Consider the following 19,332-nt stretch of genomic DNA (forward strand, 5'->3'; position numbering starts at 1 on the left):
AACTGAACATAAGTTCTCATTAAACCTGTAGAGATACTGATTCATTATTTCTACCACCCACTGTTGGTTGCATGAAAATTGATACCAATCTGATATTTGTTTCTTTTTAGGTGACCTAGTTTTTTCTCTCTAGAAGGTGTTCAAATCTGTTTTTTCATTCTTGGTATTTTCAACTTGCAAAATGATGTATTTATCTGAATATTTTTTCTAGTCAACGTGCTAAGCACTTCTTGGGCTCTTTCAGTCTGGAAGTTTACAACTTGTTTCTAGGAAATTCTTTTATTGTATCTTTGAAAATTTCCTCCAACATATATTCTGTAAATTATTTTTCTGGAACTCCAACTAGTTAAATAATGAAACTCCTACATGAGCTCACTGCATCAGTTTTTTTCTGACACATTCCTTCTTTTGGTTTTATTTTACATTCTGGATTATTCAACTTTCCAACTCCCTAAGAATTCTAAATTTTAACCATCTTATTTTCTTAATTTCCACAAACTCATTTTTGATATCTCATTATTCCTTTCACACAAAATAATATGTTGATGTTTTCCGTTCAGTTCAGTAGCTCAGTTGTGTCCGACTCTTTGCGACCCCATGAATTGCAGCACGCCAGCCCTCTCTGTCCATCGCCAACTCCCGGAGTCTACCCAAACCCATGTCCATCGAGTCAGTGATGCCATCCAACCATCGCATCCTCTGTCGTCCCCTTCTCCTCCTGCCCCCAATCCTACCCAGCATTAGGGTCTTTTCCAATGAGTCAACCCTTCGCATGAGGTGGCCAAAGTATTGGAGTTTCAGCTTCAACGCCAGTCCTTCCAATGAACACCCAGGATTGATCTCCTTTAGGATGGACTGATTGGATCTCCTTGCAGTCCAAGAGACTCTCAAGAGTCTTCTCCAACACCACAGTTCAAAAGCATTAATTCTGCGGTGCTCAACTTTCTTCACCGTCCAACTCTCACATCCATACATGACCACTGGAAAAACCATAACCTTGACTAGACGGACTTTTGTTGGCAAAGTAACGTCTCTGCTTTTAAATATGCTATCTAGGTTGGCCATAACCTTCCTTCCAAGGACTAAGCGTCTTTTAATTTCGTGGCTGGAATCACCATCAGCAGTGATTTTGGAGCCCAAAAAAAATAAAGTCTGACACTGTTTCCACTGTTTCCCCATCTATTTCCCATGAAGTGATGGGACCAGATGCCATGATCTTAGTTTTCTGAACGTTGAGCTTTAAGCCAACTTTTTCACTCTCCTCTTTCACTTTCATCAAGAGGCTCTTTAGCTCTTCTTCACTTTCTGCCATAAGGGTGGTGTCATCTGCATATCTGAGGTTATTGATATTTCTCCCAGCAATCTTGATTCCAGCTTGTGTTTCTTCCAGCCCAGCGTTTCTCATGATGTACTCTGCATGTAAGTTAAATAAGCAGGGTGACAATATACAGCCTTGACATACTCCTTTTACTATTTGGAACGAGTCTGTTGTTCCATGTCCAGTTCTGTTGCTTCCTGACCTGCATACAGGTTTCTCAAGAGACAGGTCAGATTGTCTGGTATTCCCACCTCTTTCAGTATTTTCCACAGTTTATTGTGATCCACACACAGTCAAAGGCTTTGGCATAGTCAATAAAGCAGAAATAGATGTTTTCCTGGAACTCTCTTGCTTTCTCGATGATCCAACGGATATTGGCAATTTGATCTCTGGTTCCTCTGCCTTTTCTAAAACCAGCTTGAACATCTGGAAGTTCACGGTTCACGTATTGCTGAAGCCTGGCTTGGAGAATTTTGAGCATTACTTTACTAGCATGTGAGATGAGTGCAATTGTGTGGTAGTTTGAGCATTCTTTGGCATTGCCTTTCTTTGGGATTGGAACGAAAACTGACCTTTTCCAGTCGTGTGGCCACTGCTGAGTTTTCCAAATTTGCTGGCATATCAAGTACAGCACTTTCACAGCATCATCTTTCAGGATTTGAAATAGCTCAACTGGAATTCCATCACCTCCACTAGCTTTGTTCGTAGTGATGCTTTCTAAGGCCCACTTGACTTCACATTCCAGGATGTCTGGCTCTAGGTGAGTGATCACACCATCGTGATTATCTGGGTCATGAAGAACTTTTTTTGTACAGTTCTTCTGTGTATTCTTGCCACCTCTTCTGCTTCATCTTCTGTTTCTGTTAGGTCCATACCATTTCTGTCCTTTATCAAGCCTATCTTTGCATGAAATGTTCCTTTGGTATCTCTAATTTTCTTGAAGAGATCTCTAGTCTTTCCCAATCTGTTGTTTTCCTTTATTTCTTTGCATTGATCGCTGAGGAAGGCTTTCTTAGCTCTCCTTGCTATTCTTTGGAACTCTGCATTCAGATGGGAATATCTTTCCTTTTCTCCTTTGCTTTTCGCTTCTCTTCTCTTCCCAGCTATCTGTAAGGCCTCTTCAGACAGCCATTTTGCTTCTTTTGCATTTCTTTTCCATGGGGATGGTCTTGATTCCTGTCTCCCGTACAATGTCACCAACCTCTGTCCATAGTTCATCAGGCACTCTGTCTATCAGGCACTCTGTCTATCAGATCTAGTCCCTTAAATCTATTTGTCACTTCTACTGTATACTCATAAGGGATTTGATCTAGGTCATACCTGAATGGACTAGTGATTTTCCCTACTTTCTTCAATTTAAGTCTGAATTTGGCAATAAGCAGTTCATGATCTGAGCCACAGTCTTCACCCAGTCTTGTTTTTGCTGACAGTATAGAGCTTCTCCATCTTTGGCTGCAAAGAATATAATCAATCTGATTTCAGCGTTGATCATCTGGTGACGTCCACGTGTAGAGTCTTCTCTTTTGCTGTTGAAAGAGGGCTTGCTATGACCAGTGCGTTCTTTTGGCAAAACTCTATTAGCTTTTGCCCTGCTTCATTCTGTACTCCAAGGCCAAATTTACCTGTTATGCCAGGTGTTTCTTGACTTCCTACTTTTGCATTCCAGTCACCTATAATGAAAAGGACATCTTTTTTGGGTGTTAGTTCTAGAAGGTCTTGTAGGTCTTCATAGAACTATTCAACTTCAGCTTCTTTGGCGTTACTGGTCGGGGCATAGACTTGGATTACTGTGATGTTGAATGGTTTGCCTTGGAAACGAACAGAGATCATTCTATCATTTTTGAGATTGCATACAAGTACTGCCTTTTGGACTCTTTTATTGACCATGATGCCTACTCCATTTCTTCTATGGGATTCTTGCCCACAGTAGTAGATATAATGGTCATCTGAGTTAAATTCACCCATTCCAGTCCATCTTAGTTCAGTGATTCCTAGAATGTCGATGTTCACTCTTGCCATCTCCTGTTTGACCACTTCCAGTTTGCCTTGATTCATAGACCTAACATTCCAGGTTCCTATGCAATATTGCTCTTTACAGATCGGACTTTGCGTCTATCACCAGTCACATCCACAGGTGGGTATCGTTTTTGCTTTGGCTCCATCCCATCATTCTTTCTGGAGTTATTTCTCCACTGATCTCCAGTGGCATATTGGGCACTGGAGATGTTTTAATGTCCTACAAATCTCAACTCTCTCTGAAAAGGCCTATTACAGATTTTATACTCCCCTTGTAATTTTTTTGTTTTCAACATTAACAGTATTTCTCCCAGAATTTTTATAGTTTGTTTTCATTGTGTTTTTACCATGATGAAGTCATTCCCCAAATGTCTGATAATTTTTGAATATCCATTAATATCTAAGGATTAATTTGGAACCCTATGAGCATGTGTAGAGTTTCGTGATAAGTTTTTTCTTTGGGGTAATTAAGTGATGAGGTAGCTGTCTCAAAGAAAAACATTTAATTGCCAGAATACAAAGGTCACTGCTCCAAAGCCATTTAATTTCTTGAGAAAAAAGAAAATATCAATGCTGTTTCCCCACCTGACAGGCCCTAAGGTCTGGTGAGTAACCTGAATGGAAAAACTGCAATTAATTCCTTTATCTGTATTCTCCCAAAGTATCTCATTCCCTACACTCTGTTTCATACCTTGCATGTTCAAATTCTGTACCTCCCTAGGATTCCAAGGGGGAGGCAGGACAGATAGTCTTCTTGCCATCTTACAAGGCTAGGATAATTTTGTTTTATAAGCTACCCACAGTTTCAAAAAATGTTTTACAAATAATAAAGTATACACATACATAAAAATAACTATACAAAACAAATGTTGCACAAAATAATACTTTTCCTATGAGACACACTCTGATATTTTCTGTTGTATTTTGCAATGCTGATAAATGAATTCACAACCCACTAATGTGATATAAGTCTAATTAAGGAGCCAAAAATAATTTAAAAAATTAAGTTGTGATTTGCTCTGCCATATTTCAAAGACCACTCCTCTATTTGTTTTCTTTCCCAAAGAAAACTGCTGAAATTTTTTTATTCACTGATGACTCTTCTCTATTTTCTTTTCACTGTATTTCCCTCTTCTACTTCTTTACTACTTTAGTAGGATCTAGGAGGGCAAAAATGATAAATACAAGTGCTCAGTTTGTGATCTTTAACTGAAAGTCCTTTACAAGTGTTTTTAAAGACCAAAGTCTCCTAACCTCTTTCTGACCTGATTTAAGTTCCTTCTGCTAACTATGATGGCCTCAATTGCTACTGGGACTTACAATTAAAGTTTGCCAAGAGACTCTGGGGAATTAAAAAGGAAAGGAAAGTGCTAATAGTTAACCTAAAAATCTTTATAACTATTCCATTTAACTCTAAAGCTAAAAGTAAAATTATGGTTAAATGTTCAAAATTAAACCTAAACACTTACATGAAGAAATGAACATTTCTTTTTGAGGAAGACTTTAAGAAAGGTTCTGTCTGCAGAAGAAAATAATCAAAAACCAATTCTCAAATAGATTAAAAAAATGCTCTTATGAGAAGTAAAGAGTACTTACAAAGCAAGGCTACTCAAAACATATTGTACGTGCTCACATTCATCTGGGAATGATGCACTGGCTGATGTAAAACAGCAAAGTGCCGTCTGAAGAACCTGAAGCTGTGGCAAAGGGACCTGCCATCTTCCAGCATAATCTTCAACCACCTGATAAGGAAGCAATCCAAAAAGTACATTATTAGAGAAAATGTTGAATTTGGATAAATCTTACCAGATAAAACATTAGTTCAGCATGAACACAAATGATTTAGGAGGGAAAAAAAATTCTTTATTGTTTGTTGTTGTTTAGTTGCTAAGTTATGTCCACTCTTTTGTGACCCCATAGACTGTAACCCATCAGGCTTCTATGTCCATGGGATTTCCCAGGCAAGAATACTGGAGTGGGTTGCCATTTCCCTCTCCAGGGGATCTTCGAACCCACATCTCCTGCATTGGCAGGTGGATTCTTTACCGCTGAGTCACCAGTGAAGTTCCTCTTTATTGTTTAGTTCCGTTGTATACATCTGAAAATAAAATGAACTATTACCTGAAAATGTGGGAAAAAATTATAGTATATAAAAGACCATATGGTTCAACTGCCAAATCTTTACCAAATGTTGTAATAAATGCTTTCACATCCTATATCTAGTTATTTTTCCAAAGTACCAATTATCAAATATTAAAATAGCTAGACAGCAGAAGATAGTAATAAATAAAGTTAGAATTAAGCATCCATTGTTAGAATTAAGCATCCATTATTATCATTATAATTTATATAAGACTGAACTAAACACTCTGGCAACAAATGAGTATTAAAGATACAGTGGTATGATACTCTTTCATAAACTGTACCATATTATGGGGAAAAGATTACAGAATAAAATCAGTCTTGGCTCTGTCATTTAACTAGTTTTATGAATTTGGGTATGTCATCTACCTTCTTTATGCATTAGTTTCCTCACCATAACATGAAAATAACAATGCTTATCTTGCAGATTTACTTTGAGGCTAAACTGGGAACAATTTATGAGACAACAATTTAGAACTATCAATTGCTATAAAATGTTAATTATGATCTCTCATATGCAAGACTACTGTATTCAAACTATCACATTCTAGAAATTCATCTTATAAAACCGGTTGACAAACTATGGCATGTAGGTCAAAGTCAGCCTACCACCATCTTTGTATGACCTACAGTCTAAGAATGGGCATTACGTTTTCAAATGGTTGAAAAAAAATTTGTGATGCATGAAAATTACATGAAATTCAAATTTCAATTTCCATAAAGTCTTAATGCAACATAACCAGGTTTAGCCATTTACATATTATATAATCTATGGCTGCTTTCCTACTATAACAGGTTGAGTTGTTATGATGAAATCATATGGCTAACAAAGTCTAAAATATTTAATATCTGCCCCTTTACAAAAAAAGCTTGCCAACTCCTGATTTAAAGCTGGTAAAACTAGAGAAGAGTAGAAAAGCCAAGAACATTTAGAGCTCAAGGACTTTTCATACTAATCACTTCCTGTTAGAGGTAATTTTCCATGGGTCCTTGTATTTCCAGTTAAAAGAGACCCAGACTGCCTTCATCCTTTCAAAGATGTTTATAGGCAACAGCCTTGAAATACAGAAATGATGTCTCTCTTCAAAGCAATGGCTCTCTCTGGAGCAAAGGTCAGGCAGATATGCTTGCCCACCATCATAAAATATTGCTGTTGTTTGTTGTTGTTTAGTTACTAAGTCGTGTCACACTCTTCTGCGACTCTGTGGACTGTAGCCCACCAGGCTCTTCTATCCATAGGATTTAAGATTAGGAGTCCCTAAGTTTGGGGTTCCTAAGCTGTGATATAAACTTACTATGAGTGCAGGATTCACCTGGACCATTCACATCACCTTTGTGATACTTGAGAAGCAAAGAGAACAACCGTGAACTTGAAGCTCATGTTGTTTGTTGTGCTATAAGCAACAGAGTCTGCTATCTCTGACCCAGGAGTTTGATGTCTTTGGCCAGCGTTTGTGAAACTGTGGCAGTCTACCTTAGATAGAATCCCTGACTTTTCACAGTTCTTTGACAATGCCAAATTGTAACGCCAGGTGGCTAGTATGTCTCCAATGTTTCTAGGAACATGTATGGATAAAGAAGAAAGCTAGAAAAAGCTAGAGAGCATCAGCTCTGTGAACTTGTATCTCCCTTCTATTATCTAGTACTTTTTAACCTGGGAATTAAAAACTACTACTAACTGTGATAATCCCAAGTAGGACAGATTTTTCCAAACCACCATAGGCAAAAAAAAGAAGAAGAAGAAGAATGTTAGATAAACGGTGGTTTCCTGGATTTAAATTTTCTCTTCACTGAAGCATCTGACCAACTTTATTGCCTTTTTGGCCCAAATAAAACCTCTCTGGTGCCACATTAAAAATAGGTACCTAACAAACTCACATTTTTCTATCTTTAGTTTGCCCTAATACATTTCTACTTAGAACCTTATTCACTTTCTATTTATGGGCTGGATTTATCTCCTTAGAAGAGAACTTTTCTATTTTTTCAGGTTCTATAATCATTGTAGCTTCCCTTATTCACCAAGATTCAGCTAGTAATACCCAACCTGATCTATCTGAACCCAAAATAGTAAAAGTACTTGCGTGCTGTACCTCCAATAGGCTTCCCATACTACCCATGAAGGAAAATAAATAAAACTAGTTGAAATTTACAAGCAGTTGGCCCTCAGTATCTGCAGATGATTGTTTATAGGATCACCCTGTTCAGTTCAGTCACTCAGTCGTGTCTGACTCTTTGCGACCGCATGGACTGCAGCATGCAAGGTTTCCCTTTCCATCATCAACTCATGTTCATCAAGTTGGCAGTGCCTTCCAACCATCTCATCCTCTGTTGTCCCCTTCTCCTCCTGCCTTCAATCTTTCCCGGCATCAGGGTCTTTTCCAGTGAGTCAGCTCTTCCCATCAGGTGGTCAAAGTATTGGAGTTTCAGCTTCAGCATCAGTCCTTCGAATGAAAATTCAGGACTGATTTCCTTTAGGATGGACTGGTTTGATCTCCTCTCAAGAGTTTTCTCTAACACCACAATTCAAAAGCGTCAATTCTTCGGCACTCAGCTTTCTTTATCTCTCACATCCATATAGATTACTGGAAAAACCATAGCTTTGACTAGATGGACCTTTGTTGGCAAATTAATGGCTCTGTTGTTTAATGGAGAAGGCAATGGCAACCCACTCCAGTACTCTTGCCTGGAAAATCCCATGGATGGAGGAGCCTGGCGGGCTGCAGTCCATGGGGTCGCTAAGAGTTGGACACGACTGAGCGACTTCACTTTCACTTTTCACTTGCACGCGTTGGAGAAGGAAATGGCAACCCACTCCAGTGTTCTTGCCTGGAGAATGCCGGGGACTGGGGAGCCTGGTGGGCTGCCGTCTATGGGGTCGCACAGAGTCGGACATGACTGAAGCGACTTAGCAGCTGTTTAATATGCTATCTAGATTGGTCATAACGTTTCTTCCAAGGAGCAAGCGGCTTTTAATTTCATGGCTGCAGTCACCATCTGCACTGATTTTGGAGCCCAAAAATATAAAGTCTCTCACTGTTTCCATTGTTTCCCCATCTATTTGCCATGTAATGATGGGACCAGAAGCCTTGATACTAGTTTTCTGAACGTTGAGCTTTAAGCCAACTTTTTCACTCTCCTCTTTCACTTTCATGATTCCAGCTTGTGCTTCATCCAGTGCAGCATTTCTCATGATTTACTCTGCATATAAGTTACATAAGCAGGGTGACAATATATAGCCTTGACCTACTCCTTTCCTGATTTGGAACCGGTCTGTTGTTCCAAGTCCAGTTCTAACTGTTGCTTCTTGACCTGCATAGAGATTTCTCAGGAGGTAGGTCAGATGGTCTGGTGTTCCCATCTCTTTCAGAATTTTCCACAGTTTGGTGTGATCCACACAGTCTAAGGCTTTGGTGTAGTCAATAAACCAGAAGTAGATGTTTTTCTGGAACTCTCTTGCTCTTTCGATGATCCAACGGATGTTGGTAATTTGATCTGTGCTTCCTTTGCCTTTTCTAAATCCAGTTTGAACATCTAGAAGTTCATGGTTCACATACTGTTGAAGCCTGGCTTGGAGAATTTTGAGCATTATTTTCCTAGCGTGTGAGATGAGTGCAGTTGTGTGGTAGTATGAACATTCTTTGGCATTTCCTTTCTTTGGGATTGGAATGAAAACTGACCTTTTCCAGTCCTGTAGTCATTGCTGAGTTTTCCAAATTTGCTGGCATACTGAGTGCAGCACTTTCATAGCATCATCTTTTAAGATTTGAAATAGCTCAACTGGAATTCTATCACCTCCACTAGCTTTGTTTGTAGTGATGCTTCCTAAGGTCCATTTCACTTTGCATTCCAGGATGTCTGGCTCTATGTGAGTGATCACACCATTGTGATTATCTGAGTCATGAAGATGTTTTTTGTATAGTTCTTCTGTGTATTCTTGCCATCTTTTCTTAATATCTTCTGCTTCTGTTAGGTCCATACCATTTCTGTCCTTTATTGAGCCCATCTTTGCATGAAATGTTCCCTTGGTATCTCTAATTTTCTTGAAGAGATCTCTAGTCTTTCCCATTCTATTGTTTTCCTTTATTTCTTTGCATTGATCACCAAGGAAGGCTTTCTTATCTCTCCTTGCTAGTCTTTGGAACTCTGCATTCAAATGGGTATATCTTTTCTTTTCTCCTTTGCCTTTTGCATCTTTTTTTTCCTCAGCTATTTGTAAGGCCACCTCAGACAACAATTTTGCCTTTTTGCATTTCTTTTTCTTGCGGATGGTCTTGATCACTGCCTTCTGTACAATGTAACAAACCTCCATCCACAGTTCTTCAAGCACTCTGTTATCAGATCTAGTCCCTTGAATAGATTTTTCACTTTCACTGTATAATCATAAGGGATTTGATTTAGGTCATACCTGAATGGTCTAGTGGTTTTCCCTACTTTCTTCAATTTAAGTCTGAATTTGGCAATAAGGAGTTCATAATCTGAGCCACAATCAGCTCCTGGTCTTGTTTTTGCTGACTGTTTAGAGTTTCTCTATCTTTGGCTGCAAAGAATATAATCAATCTGATTTCGGTATTGACTATCTGGTGATGTCCATGTGTAGAGTCTTCTCTTGTGTTGTTGGAAGAGGGTGTTTGCTATGACCAGTGCATTCTCTTGGCAAAAGTCTTGTTAGCCTTTGACCTGCTTCGTTTTGTACTCCAAGGCCAAATTTGCCTATTACTCCAGGTATCTCTTTACTTCCTACTTTTTCATTCAAGTCCCCTATGATGAACTGGCGTGTAGGGCCACCGAAAACAGACAGGTTATGGTGGAAAGTTCTGACAAAACATAGTCCACTGGAGAAGAGAATGGCAAACCACTTCAGTATTCTTGCCTTGAGAACCCCATGAACAGTATGAAAAGGCAAAAAGATAGGACACTGAAAGATGTACTCCCCGGGTCGGTAGGTGCCCAGTTTGCTACTGGAGATCAGTGGAGAAGTAACTCCAGAAAGAATGAAGAGATGGAGCCAAAGCAAAAACAACACCTAGGTGTGGATGTGACTGGTTATGGAAGTAAAGTCCAATACTGTAAAGAGCAATACTGCATAGGAACCTGGAATGTTAGGTCCATGAATCAAGGCAAATTGGAAGTGGTCAAACAGGAGATGGCAAGTGTGACACTGGCATTTTAGGAATCATCAAACTAAAATGGACTGGAATGGGTGAATTTAACTCAGATGACAGGATCGCCCACCCCATACCAAAATTTACAGATGCTCAAGTCCTTTATATAAAAGTGTATTTGCATATCATCTCTGAAATTACTTATAATACGTAAAACAGTGTAAGTACTATGTAAATAGTTGCAAGCACACAGCAATTTCAAGTTTTGTGTTTTGGAACTTTCTGGGTCTTTTTCCAAGTATTTTTAATACATAGTTGGTTGAATCCACAGATGTGGAACTCACAGATATGGAGGACTGACTGAATCTTCTTACACTGTTTAATGTCATGCCAGATACTAATATTGCACTTTAACATTCACTGTAACACTTTTTTTAAATATTTTCCTTAAAATATATAAAACTTTACATTACATTGTCTTTTTACTTTGAAATGTTTCTCCTGCACTATAACTTATCAGTAAGCACTCTACTAATGGGACATGGTCCCATGACGTCATAGTATGAAGGTCCTCTACCCGGCCACCATGCAGGGAGGAACACGCCTTACTGTGTTTGTCATTTTCTTTGGTGTTCTAGTAAGTAGCAGTTTCTACTGTTCCTCTAGATAGAACTGCTGTATAGAGAATTACATGCTTTATTTACGAACATTAAAATACATCATCCAAATTACTACAGACTGAAATGTGTTCCCCTAAAGTTCATGTATTGAATGATGTCTTAACCCCAGTGTGACTGTATCTAGAAATAGGATATTTTGTTATGGCAGCCAGGGCTGCCTAACATACAAATGTATAAAAATAACACAAATGCATCAGTTTAAGAACACCTAAAATATCATATAAGGTGATCAACTAAAATAAGATTATGTTTCTTAACTGAGTTCTCCTTATTTCTAACAAAACAGTGAAGACTGCCAAACACTAGTTTGTCACTAAGGAAACAATCCTGATATCTAAATCCAGGTTATAACAGACTGAGATCATTAACACAGTTATTCAGGATGACTTTACTTCTATTAGCTGGCCATTCGCATCCATGTCACTCTACTACCTGAAACCTCCCACTGTCATCAACATTATTTCAAACATTTCACAGGTGTCAACAGAGCTGTTCACTAATGTTAATTTCATTCTTGTTTACAGTGAATCCACCCACTTTTTAAATCTAACATACCATGGCCATGATCTTTTAGCAGTTAGTACTGTCATGTGATTAAGATACATCATAATCATTCTAAGAGCTTCAAAAAATGGCTGTAATACATCCCAATCTATGCACTGAATAATTCTGTTAATCTTCTAAATACCTAAAATAAACATTGTAACAAATATTGTTAGTCTTTTCCCCATCCCTTTCAGTATCATTAGGTTATTCATTTATAATACAGCTTATATATATATTTCCTAACTCTGTCCATTGAGAGGGCCTAAGAGCAATGACACCTCGGTAGCAGTATACACACTTAGGACCCAAATCTTGGTTTCTAAACACTCTTCTCCAATATCCTTGGGTCTCCTCAGGCACAAGGAACTTGGGGTGCTCAAGCCTTCCTCCAGCAGGGATGGAACCGGGAAAATATCAAGATAAGACTCGAAAACTTTGTGCTGCCAGAAAGTAATGAAATGCTGAAACAGTGATGGAATATAAGAACATGGGAGCCAACCTGAAGGCGCTCCGAGCAGTTAAAACTAGAACAATTTGAGCAACAAAATAAATGATGGTATCCATGAGTCTCTACTGAGAGAAATAATCTAATTAATCAATAAATGTTAGAGATGAGACTGCTTTTACTCACAGCAGAATACCAATTAATACATATCAATGAAAAGAGAGAAACAGAGAATCACCATTGGGCAAATACTATACACAGCAGTGAATGTTGCAGAAAAGAACCACGAATCTATGCTATTATTAGTGGGTGAAAAATTTGAGGAGTTGCAAGACTTGCCATCTTAAAGCAATTCCCACAAGACAGCTATCAACTGAAAACAGAAAGATAGTATCTTTGAGTGGAGAAACCTCACAGACACAAACTTAACCAAGCTATCAAGGTAAACAGCACCAATAACTAGTAAAGCATACTATCATAAACCTCTTAATATGATGCCCCAAGACAAAAGCATTTTTGTGGTAATTTTGCCCAAAATGCAAAAACCTCATTCTAATTATAAGAAGTCCTCAAACAAACCCAAACTATAGGATATTTTACCAAAAAAAAAAAAACCTGACCAGTGCTCTTCAAACATGCAAAGGTCATGAAAGGAAAAACTGAAGAACTGCTAGAGAGTGGAAGACACTAATAACTAAACACAATGCGAGATCAGAAATAATATCCTGAAACAAAGAAAAAAAAGAGCAATGATGGGAAAACTGGTAACTTTCTAATAAGGTCTGTAATTTACTGGATATTACACAATGTTACTTTCCTGAGCTTAATAAGTATATTCTTTTCTATAAGTATAAAATTAGTTCAGTTTTTAGGTTTAAAAACAAAATATTTTGTTCCAAACTTTCCCCTCATATTTCAATGTTCTCACTTATTTTGTGGATGCTATTTTATAATATAAATACATTTACTTTCCTTACCTTATTACCTAACTACACACCAAGATTTACTCTTGCCATTTGTAGAGTCAGATAGAAAAATAAAGCAGGTAGATTGCCAGCACTGTGGGAAGAATACAGGTTTTGGAATCAAGACAGACTGGGCTTTGTCATTTATTAGCTGGGTAACGTTAGCAAAGTTATTAACCTTCTCAATCTAGGTTTCCAGTAAAATGAATTTAATATTAATCACAGAGTTATTGAAGAACTAAGGTAATATGTCAAAATCCAGGATAATTCTGGGCACATAACAAACAGCTATTATTACCAGTACACTTTGTTTCAAAAAACACCAAGCAAGCTTAAGCTTACTCTGCTGACTATTTCAATACATCAGTATGAACTGGTTAACTGTTTCCAGATGTAAAATTACAACAAATTTTACTATTATTAGCAAGCAGATAAGTCACTCACAAATAAAACCTATTCAAAAGCTATTGCTGAGTTTCAACTATTTTGTTCAATATTCATTGACAAATAAAGTATATCCTAGATACAGCAATACAAATAAAATAACTTCATGCCTGAATAGATATTAATAGATTTTGGTACCTGTCAATTTTTCATTTGATTCCAAACTCACTAGGGAAAGCAATCTACTAAATGCTCCCTGTATAAACATTAAAATTGGCATAAAACCCCCTGTGTAAACATTAAAACAAGGGAACTCCAACAAAATATGTGGAAATGTATATGAATATCAAATTAACATGTGGAGTGAACAGAACTCTTCATTTGCCTGCATCTGGTGATATCCACAGATGTGTGTGTACATGATAAAGTCTTAACTAGCATGGGCTAAGCAGAACCCTGCATCTGACTTCAATTTGGCATGGCCACTAAGGCAAAAGAAATAAAAGCAAAAATAAACAGATGAGACCTAAACTTTTTTAAAAGCTTTTGCACAGCAAAGGAAACCATAAACAAAAGGAAAAAACCTACAGAACTGGAGAAAATAAATGCAAATTATGTGACCAACAAGGGGTGTGCAAAATCTACCAACTGCTCATACAACTCAATTAAAAAAAAAATCCAATCACAAAATGATCAGAAGACCTGAATAGACATTTTTCCTAAGATATACAGATGGCTAACAGGCACATGAAAAGATGCTCAATAATTAGAGGAGAAATGCAAATCGAAACCACAATGAGGTATCAACTCACATGTGTCAGAATGGCTATCATCAAAAAGTCTACAGGTAATAAATGTTGGAGAGGATATGGAGAAAGGGAAACTCTTCTACACTCTTGGTGAAAACGTAAATTGGTGTAGCCAACGTGAAAAACAGTATGGAGGTTCTTTGAAAAACTAAAACTAAGAATACCATATTACCATATGATCTAGCAATTCCACTCCTGGGTATGTATCTGGGAAGGAAAAAAAAAACTTTAATTTGAAAAGATACATGCACCCCAATATCAAGCAGCACTATTTACAGTAACTAAGATATGAAAGCAACCCAAGTGCCCATCACAAATGACCAAATTAAGATGAAACATATATACACAATGCAATATTATCCAGCCACAAAAAAATTTTAAAAAATACTGCCATCCGCAGCAATGTGGATGGACCTAGAAAATATTAAGGTTAGTGAAATATATCAGGGAAAGCCAAATACTATATGATAGTATTCCAAATACTATATGAGGAATCTAAAAAATAATACAAATGAATGTTTATGCAAAACACAGACTCACAGATATAGAAAACCAACTTGTAGACACCAAATGGGAGAAGGAAAGCAGGATGGGCAAATTAGGGGTGTGTGATTAACAGATACAAACTACTATATATAAGAGATAATCAACAGAATATACATAAGCGTAAGGAATTATGCTTATACCCATTATCTTGTAATAACCTATAATGGAATATAATCTGCTGAAATATTGAATCATTATGCTGCACATCTGAAACTATCACAAACTACTGTAAGTCAACTATACTACAATTTAAAAAAATTAGCATGACCTGGCATGATGGAATTGCAGGTGTTGTTGAGGCAATAATTATATTTTGAATCTTTTAAATGTCTTTTAGTCATACAGGTTTTTTAGATACTAGTAGGTGGAAATCTTTTTTTGTTCCTTCTGTCTGGTTTCTCAACAAAGTCCACAAGCCAAAGAATTAAACTGAAAAGCCAGTTAAGTTCCATATGGGTCTTAGAACACTAGTGTGTGTGAATGTCTAGACTTTAAGTTATTAATATTTGTCTTAGATGAGCTGACTTATTTTGATCCCTGTTAATTTTGTTCTCAGAGAAGAGCTCTTATATTCATGTGACTTGCCCAAAGGCTTCTAGAGTCACTGTCATAATATGATCTCTAGTAACTTCTGAGAATGATATGTACATGAACTTAATCAAAGCTATAGTTATCAAGATTTTATTTGAGTTCAATGAAGATGTCCAGAGGATTCTATTAAGTGCAGAGATAAAGAAAGGTCAAACTTAATGATTATTTAGGGCATAAATCACTTTCCTAGACTGAGGCAGAAGAAAAACTCAATGGAATTACTACACATCCAAAGCAGAAATTTAAAAGGCCTATGTCTCAAAAACTAACTTTAGGTACCAGGTATGCTTAGTCTCAAGAAGAACTAAATTTGTTTTTAAAAGATGACTAACTTTCAATCAAAATAACAGTGAAAGAGTTTAAAAAAAAAATAAAAGGAGGTCATGTTAAGATGGAAGAAAAGCGGGACTTTCTTAAGAATGAATTCAATCTCAGAAGCTAAACTAGTTAGATACGAAGAAAGAAAATGAAAATACACTGATATATACCAGAACTATGCATTCTTAAAGATGGAATTGGGGGGGAAATGTATTTAGCTGTTACTCATCAGAAAGGAAGAGTGACTGATTCCAAAGGTATCTAACAGAGGAATAGGAGGTAAACTGAAGCATGGAAGTTGCAGTGAATCAGAATGGAAATCAAACTATGGTAAAACAGTATTTTAAAGAAATAGATAGAAAATACATAATAACAGTAAGTGTAAAAACCACACACCATGAAGACTGAGACTGCTATTCAGTAACATAAAATCTGTACAGATGTGAAAGGATAAAAAAAAAAAACCTGAGAGACTATCATTGAATACCTGAAGCATTTCAGATGCATTTCAAATTACTAGTTATTATAGGAGGCAATGTCGGAGAAGGCAATGGCACCCCACTCCAGTACTCTTGCCTGGAAAATCCCATGGATGGAGGAGCCTGGTAGGCTGCAGTCCACGGGGTCGCTAAGAGTCGGACACAACTGAGCGACTTCACTTTCACTTTTCACTTTCATGCATTGGAGAAGGAAATGGCAACCCACTCCAGTGTTCTTGCCTGGAGAATCCCAGGGACGGCGGAGCCTGCTGGGCTGCCATCTATGGGGTCGCACAGAGTCGGACACGACTGAGGTGACTTAGCAGCAGCAGTAGCATAGGAGGCCATGTATGATATGGCACAGTGTCACAAAGAAAAATGCCCCAGGAACTCAAAGTTAGGCCTCAGGGAATGGACAGGAAAAGCAAAACTGAAGAAAAGCAAAATAAGAGGTTAAACCTTGGTTTGATGTTGAGCTGGTAAGATTTCCTTATATCTTGGAGATAAGAATGGGCAAAATCTGTTTCATAGTGAATGCTTTTCAGTAAATTCCAAATTCCTTGACTTTCATCTCTGATATTATAGGAGATCTTACTGAAGATAAGAGATAACTGAAGAATAATAAAACCTAAGCCCAAAAGCAAACAGAAAGGGAAAGAAAAAAGGAACCAACTTAAGAACAGGCTAAAATATAGACAAAAATAGAAACCAACTATGTTTATATGAAATGGCATATCCTATCATTGCTGAAGGACTTTCCTGGTAGCTCAGAAGTAAAGAATCTGCCTGCCAACGCAGGAGACGGCCCTGGATCAGGAATATCCCCTGGAGGAAGAACTGGCAACCCACTCCAGTATTCCTGCCTGGAGAATCCCATGGACAGAGGAGCCTGGAGGGCTACAGTTCATGGGGTCACAAAAAGTCAGACACAACTTAGTGACTAAATAACAACAATCACTGCTAAAAGGAATGTGACAAAAAGGAATGTTTACACTGCCAGTGAGGTAGAACAAATCATGCAAGGTCTAGAACAGTTAAAGTAGATTGAACCAGTCAATCCTAAAAGAAATCAATCTGAATATTCATTGGAAGGACTATGCTGAAGCTGAAGCTCCAATACTTTGGCCACCTGATGCCAAGAGCTGACTTATTAGAAAAGACCCTGATGATGGGAAAGATTGAAGGCAGGAGGAGAAGGGGACGAGAGAGGACAAGATGGTTGGATGGCATCACTGACTCAATGGACATGAGTTTGAGCAAGCTCTAGGAGATAGTGAAAGACAGGGAAGCCTGGAGTGCTGCAGACCACAGGGTCAAAAAGAGTCCGACATGACTGAGCGACAACAACAGAACAGTTAAAAGCAGAATAAAGAATGGATTTAGAGGAGCAAGTGGCAGAAGACATACTATCTTCACTGAGTACAGACATCAGAAATATTAAAAGTAGCTTTATTTCATTATGGTTATTTTCCAAATAATACAAATAAGCGGCACAAGAGGAGTGCTTTTATGATTTTAGCTCAATAGGCCTAAGAATTTCAGGGGAAGTGGCAAAAGTCATGGTAACACAGGGCTAAAAATGTCTTGGCACAGGCTGGGGACAGAGAAATCCAGAGACGAAGGCAGAACATCAGAGCTATGGTAATTGCAAGGCTCGAGTCTTGTGGAACCTTGCAGAGATTGTACTTTGAGCTTTACACACTACAAGTAAGTGATATACTCTTTACAAAAGGCAGTAAAGAAGCTATACCACTAAACAGAATCTATACTTACTGTAGCACAGGAGTTCCAGGACAATACAGAAAAAAATAGAAATTAAAAGTTTTTAATATGAAGGAAACCTTAAGGAAGAGATATCAAGTATGACCTGGTGCCTGGGGCTGTCATTCATGGAAATGTATCAACTTTGCAAGACAGAAAATCAGAAACAGCTTTCAAGCAAGCAGAAATGTTCAGGTAAAGTGCTTCCACCTCTCAAAAAATTATCATAAGCATTGAGTGGCACAACCATTTGATGAATTTTCCCAGTAAAACTTTACAAGTTGTAGACACTGGCAGTTGCTGTAACTGATTGGCACCCTGGTGAGGCTGAAACCAAAACTGACTTGATACCTTGATTTTTGTGCACCCATCTTTCCTCTAATATTCATTGTTAGTGATACCACTAAATCCTACTGGCAAAACTGATGGGAGTCAACTGTACTATGTACTAAGTTCAAGGAATTACTAGTGTTTCTAAGTTTAATGGGTGTTGGCTGGGTAGTGTAAGGAGCGTTTGCCCTACTGACCTTCTGGATTCTTAAAAAAGTATGGTTGGAGGTTAAATGATTTTCCTTTTGAGGTGCAAAAGAAGCCACTCCCAGTGAGAAGACAACCAAGCTACAGCTCCTGAAAACTCCCCAGCCCTAACCAGACAGGCACAATGGCTCTGATTAAGCAATATTCCAGGAAGGCAGAAATTTGGTATCTTAACCTGTTTGGGACTCTAGACTTTAATTTCTCTTTGTGGAATTAATCATAGGAGACCATTCATTTGATCCAAATGAAGTGTTTCTGACAGACATAACAAGAGGCAGGAGAATACTTATTCAAGCTGAAGAAGGGGGCAAAAACACTAGAGTAGCTGAAAGTAAGTAGCAGAGACAAAAAGTAATAGGAGACAAGTTAAAGAGCTAGACAGAGGCTAGATCATCAAGCCCTGCAATCCACTGCAAGAACTTTGGCTTTGAACCTAAGACAGAAAAACATGGAAGGTTTAGTTTAGAAGAGACCTCACTCTTACATCTTTAAAAGGATCACTTGGCTATGTGGAGAAAAGAACTGAGAAAACTGAAGCAGGGAGAGAAAATTTCCCAGAGGAAGGATGACCATGGCTTGGATCAAGGTCGTGACAGTGGTTGTAGCAGTCAGATAAACTTTTTCTCCCTTACTAGATGATTCAGTTTCTTGAAGGAAGGGGTTGTGAACTTTTTCTCCTTTAAGCTCCTATAA

At 37.9% G+C, this 19,332-nt stretch overlaps 2 protein-coding genes across 11 annotated transcripts in view; one reads left to right on the plus strand and one right to left on the minus strand.

Annotated features, from left to right (window-relative positions):
* The window catches only part of CGGBP1 (CGG triplet repeat binding protein 1), a 178,995-nt gene that overhangs the window by 112,281 nt on the left and 47,382 nt on the right, over positions 1–19,332 (plus strand). The window lies entirely within an intron of this gene.
* ZNF654 (zinc finger protein 654) overlaps positions 1–19,332 on the minus strand; it is a 90,692-nt gene that overhangs the window by 58,995 nt on the left and 12,365 nt on the right. For all 5 annotated transcript variants that reach the window (XM_081550879.1, XM_081550859.1, XM_081550852.1 and 2 more), the window contains exon 2: positions 4,931–5,076. Coding sequence is in view for 3 of the 5 variants with exons in the window: in XM_081550859.1 (XP_081406985.1) it covers positions 4,931–5,076 (146 nt within the window). In the remaining 2 variants the exon portion in view is untranslated. The remainder of the gene's footprint in view (positions 1–4,930; positions 5,077–19,332) is intronic.

Source organism: Giraffa tippelskirchi, chromosome 2 (genome assembly GCF_054371585.1).
Source record: "Giraffa tippelskirchi isolate mGirTip1 chromosome 2, T2T-mGirTip1v1.2.pri, whole genome shotgun sequence".
In the NCBI taxonomy this organism is placed as follows: domain Eukaryota; kingdom Metazoa; phylum Chordata; class Mammalia; order Artiodactyla; family Giraffidae; genus Giraffa; species Giraffa tippelskirchi.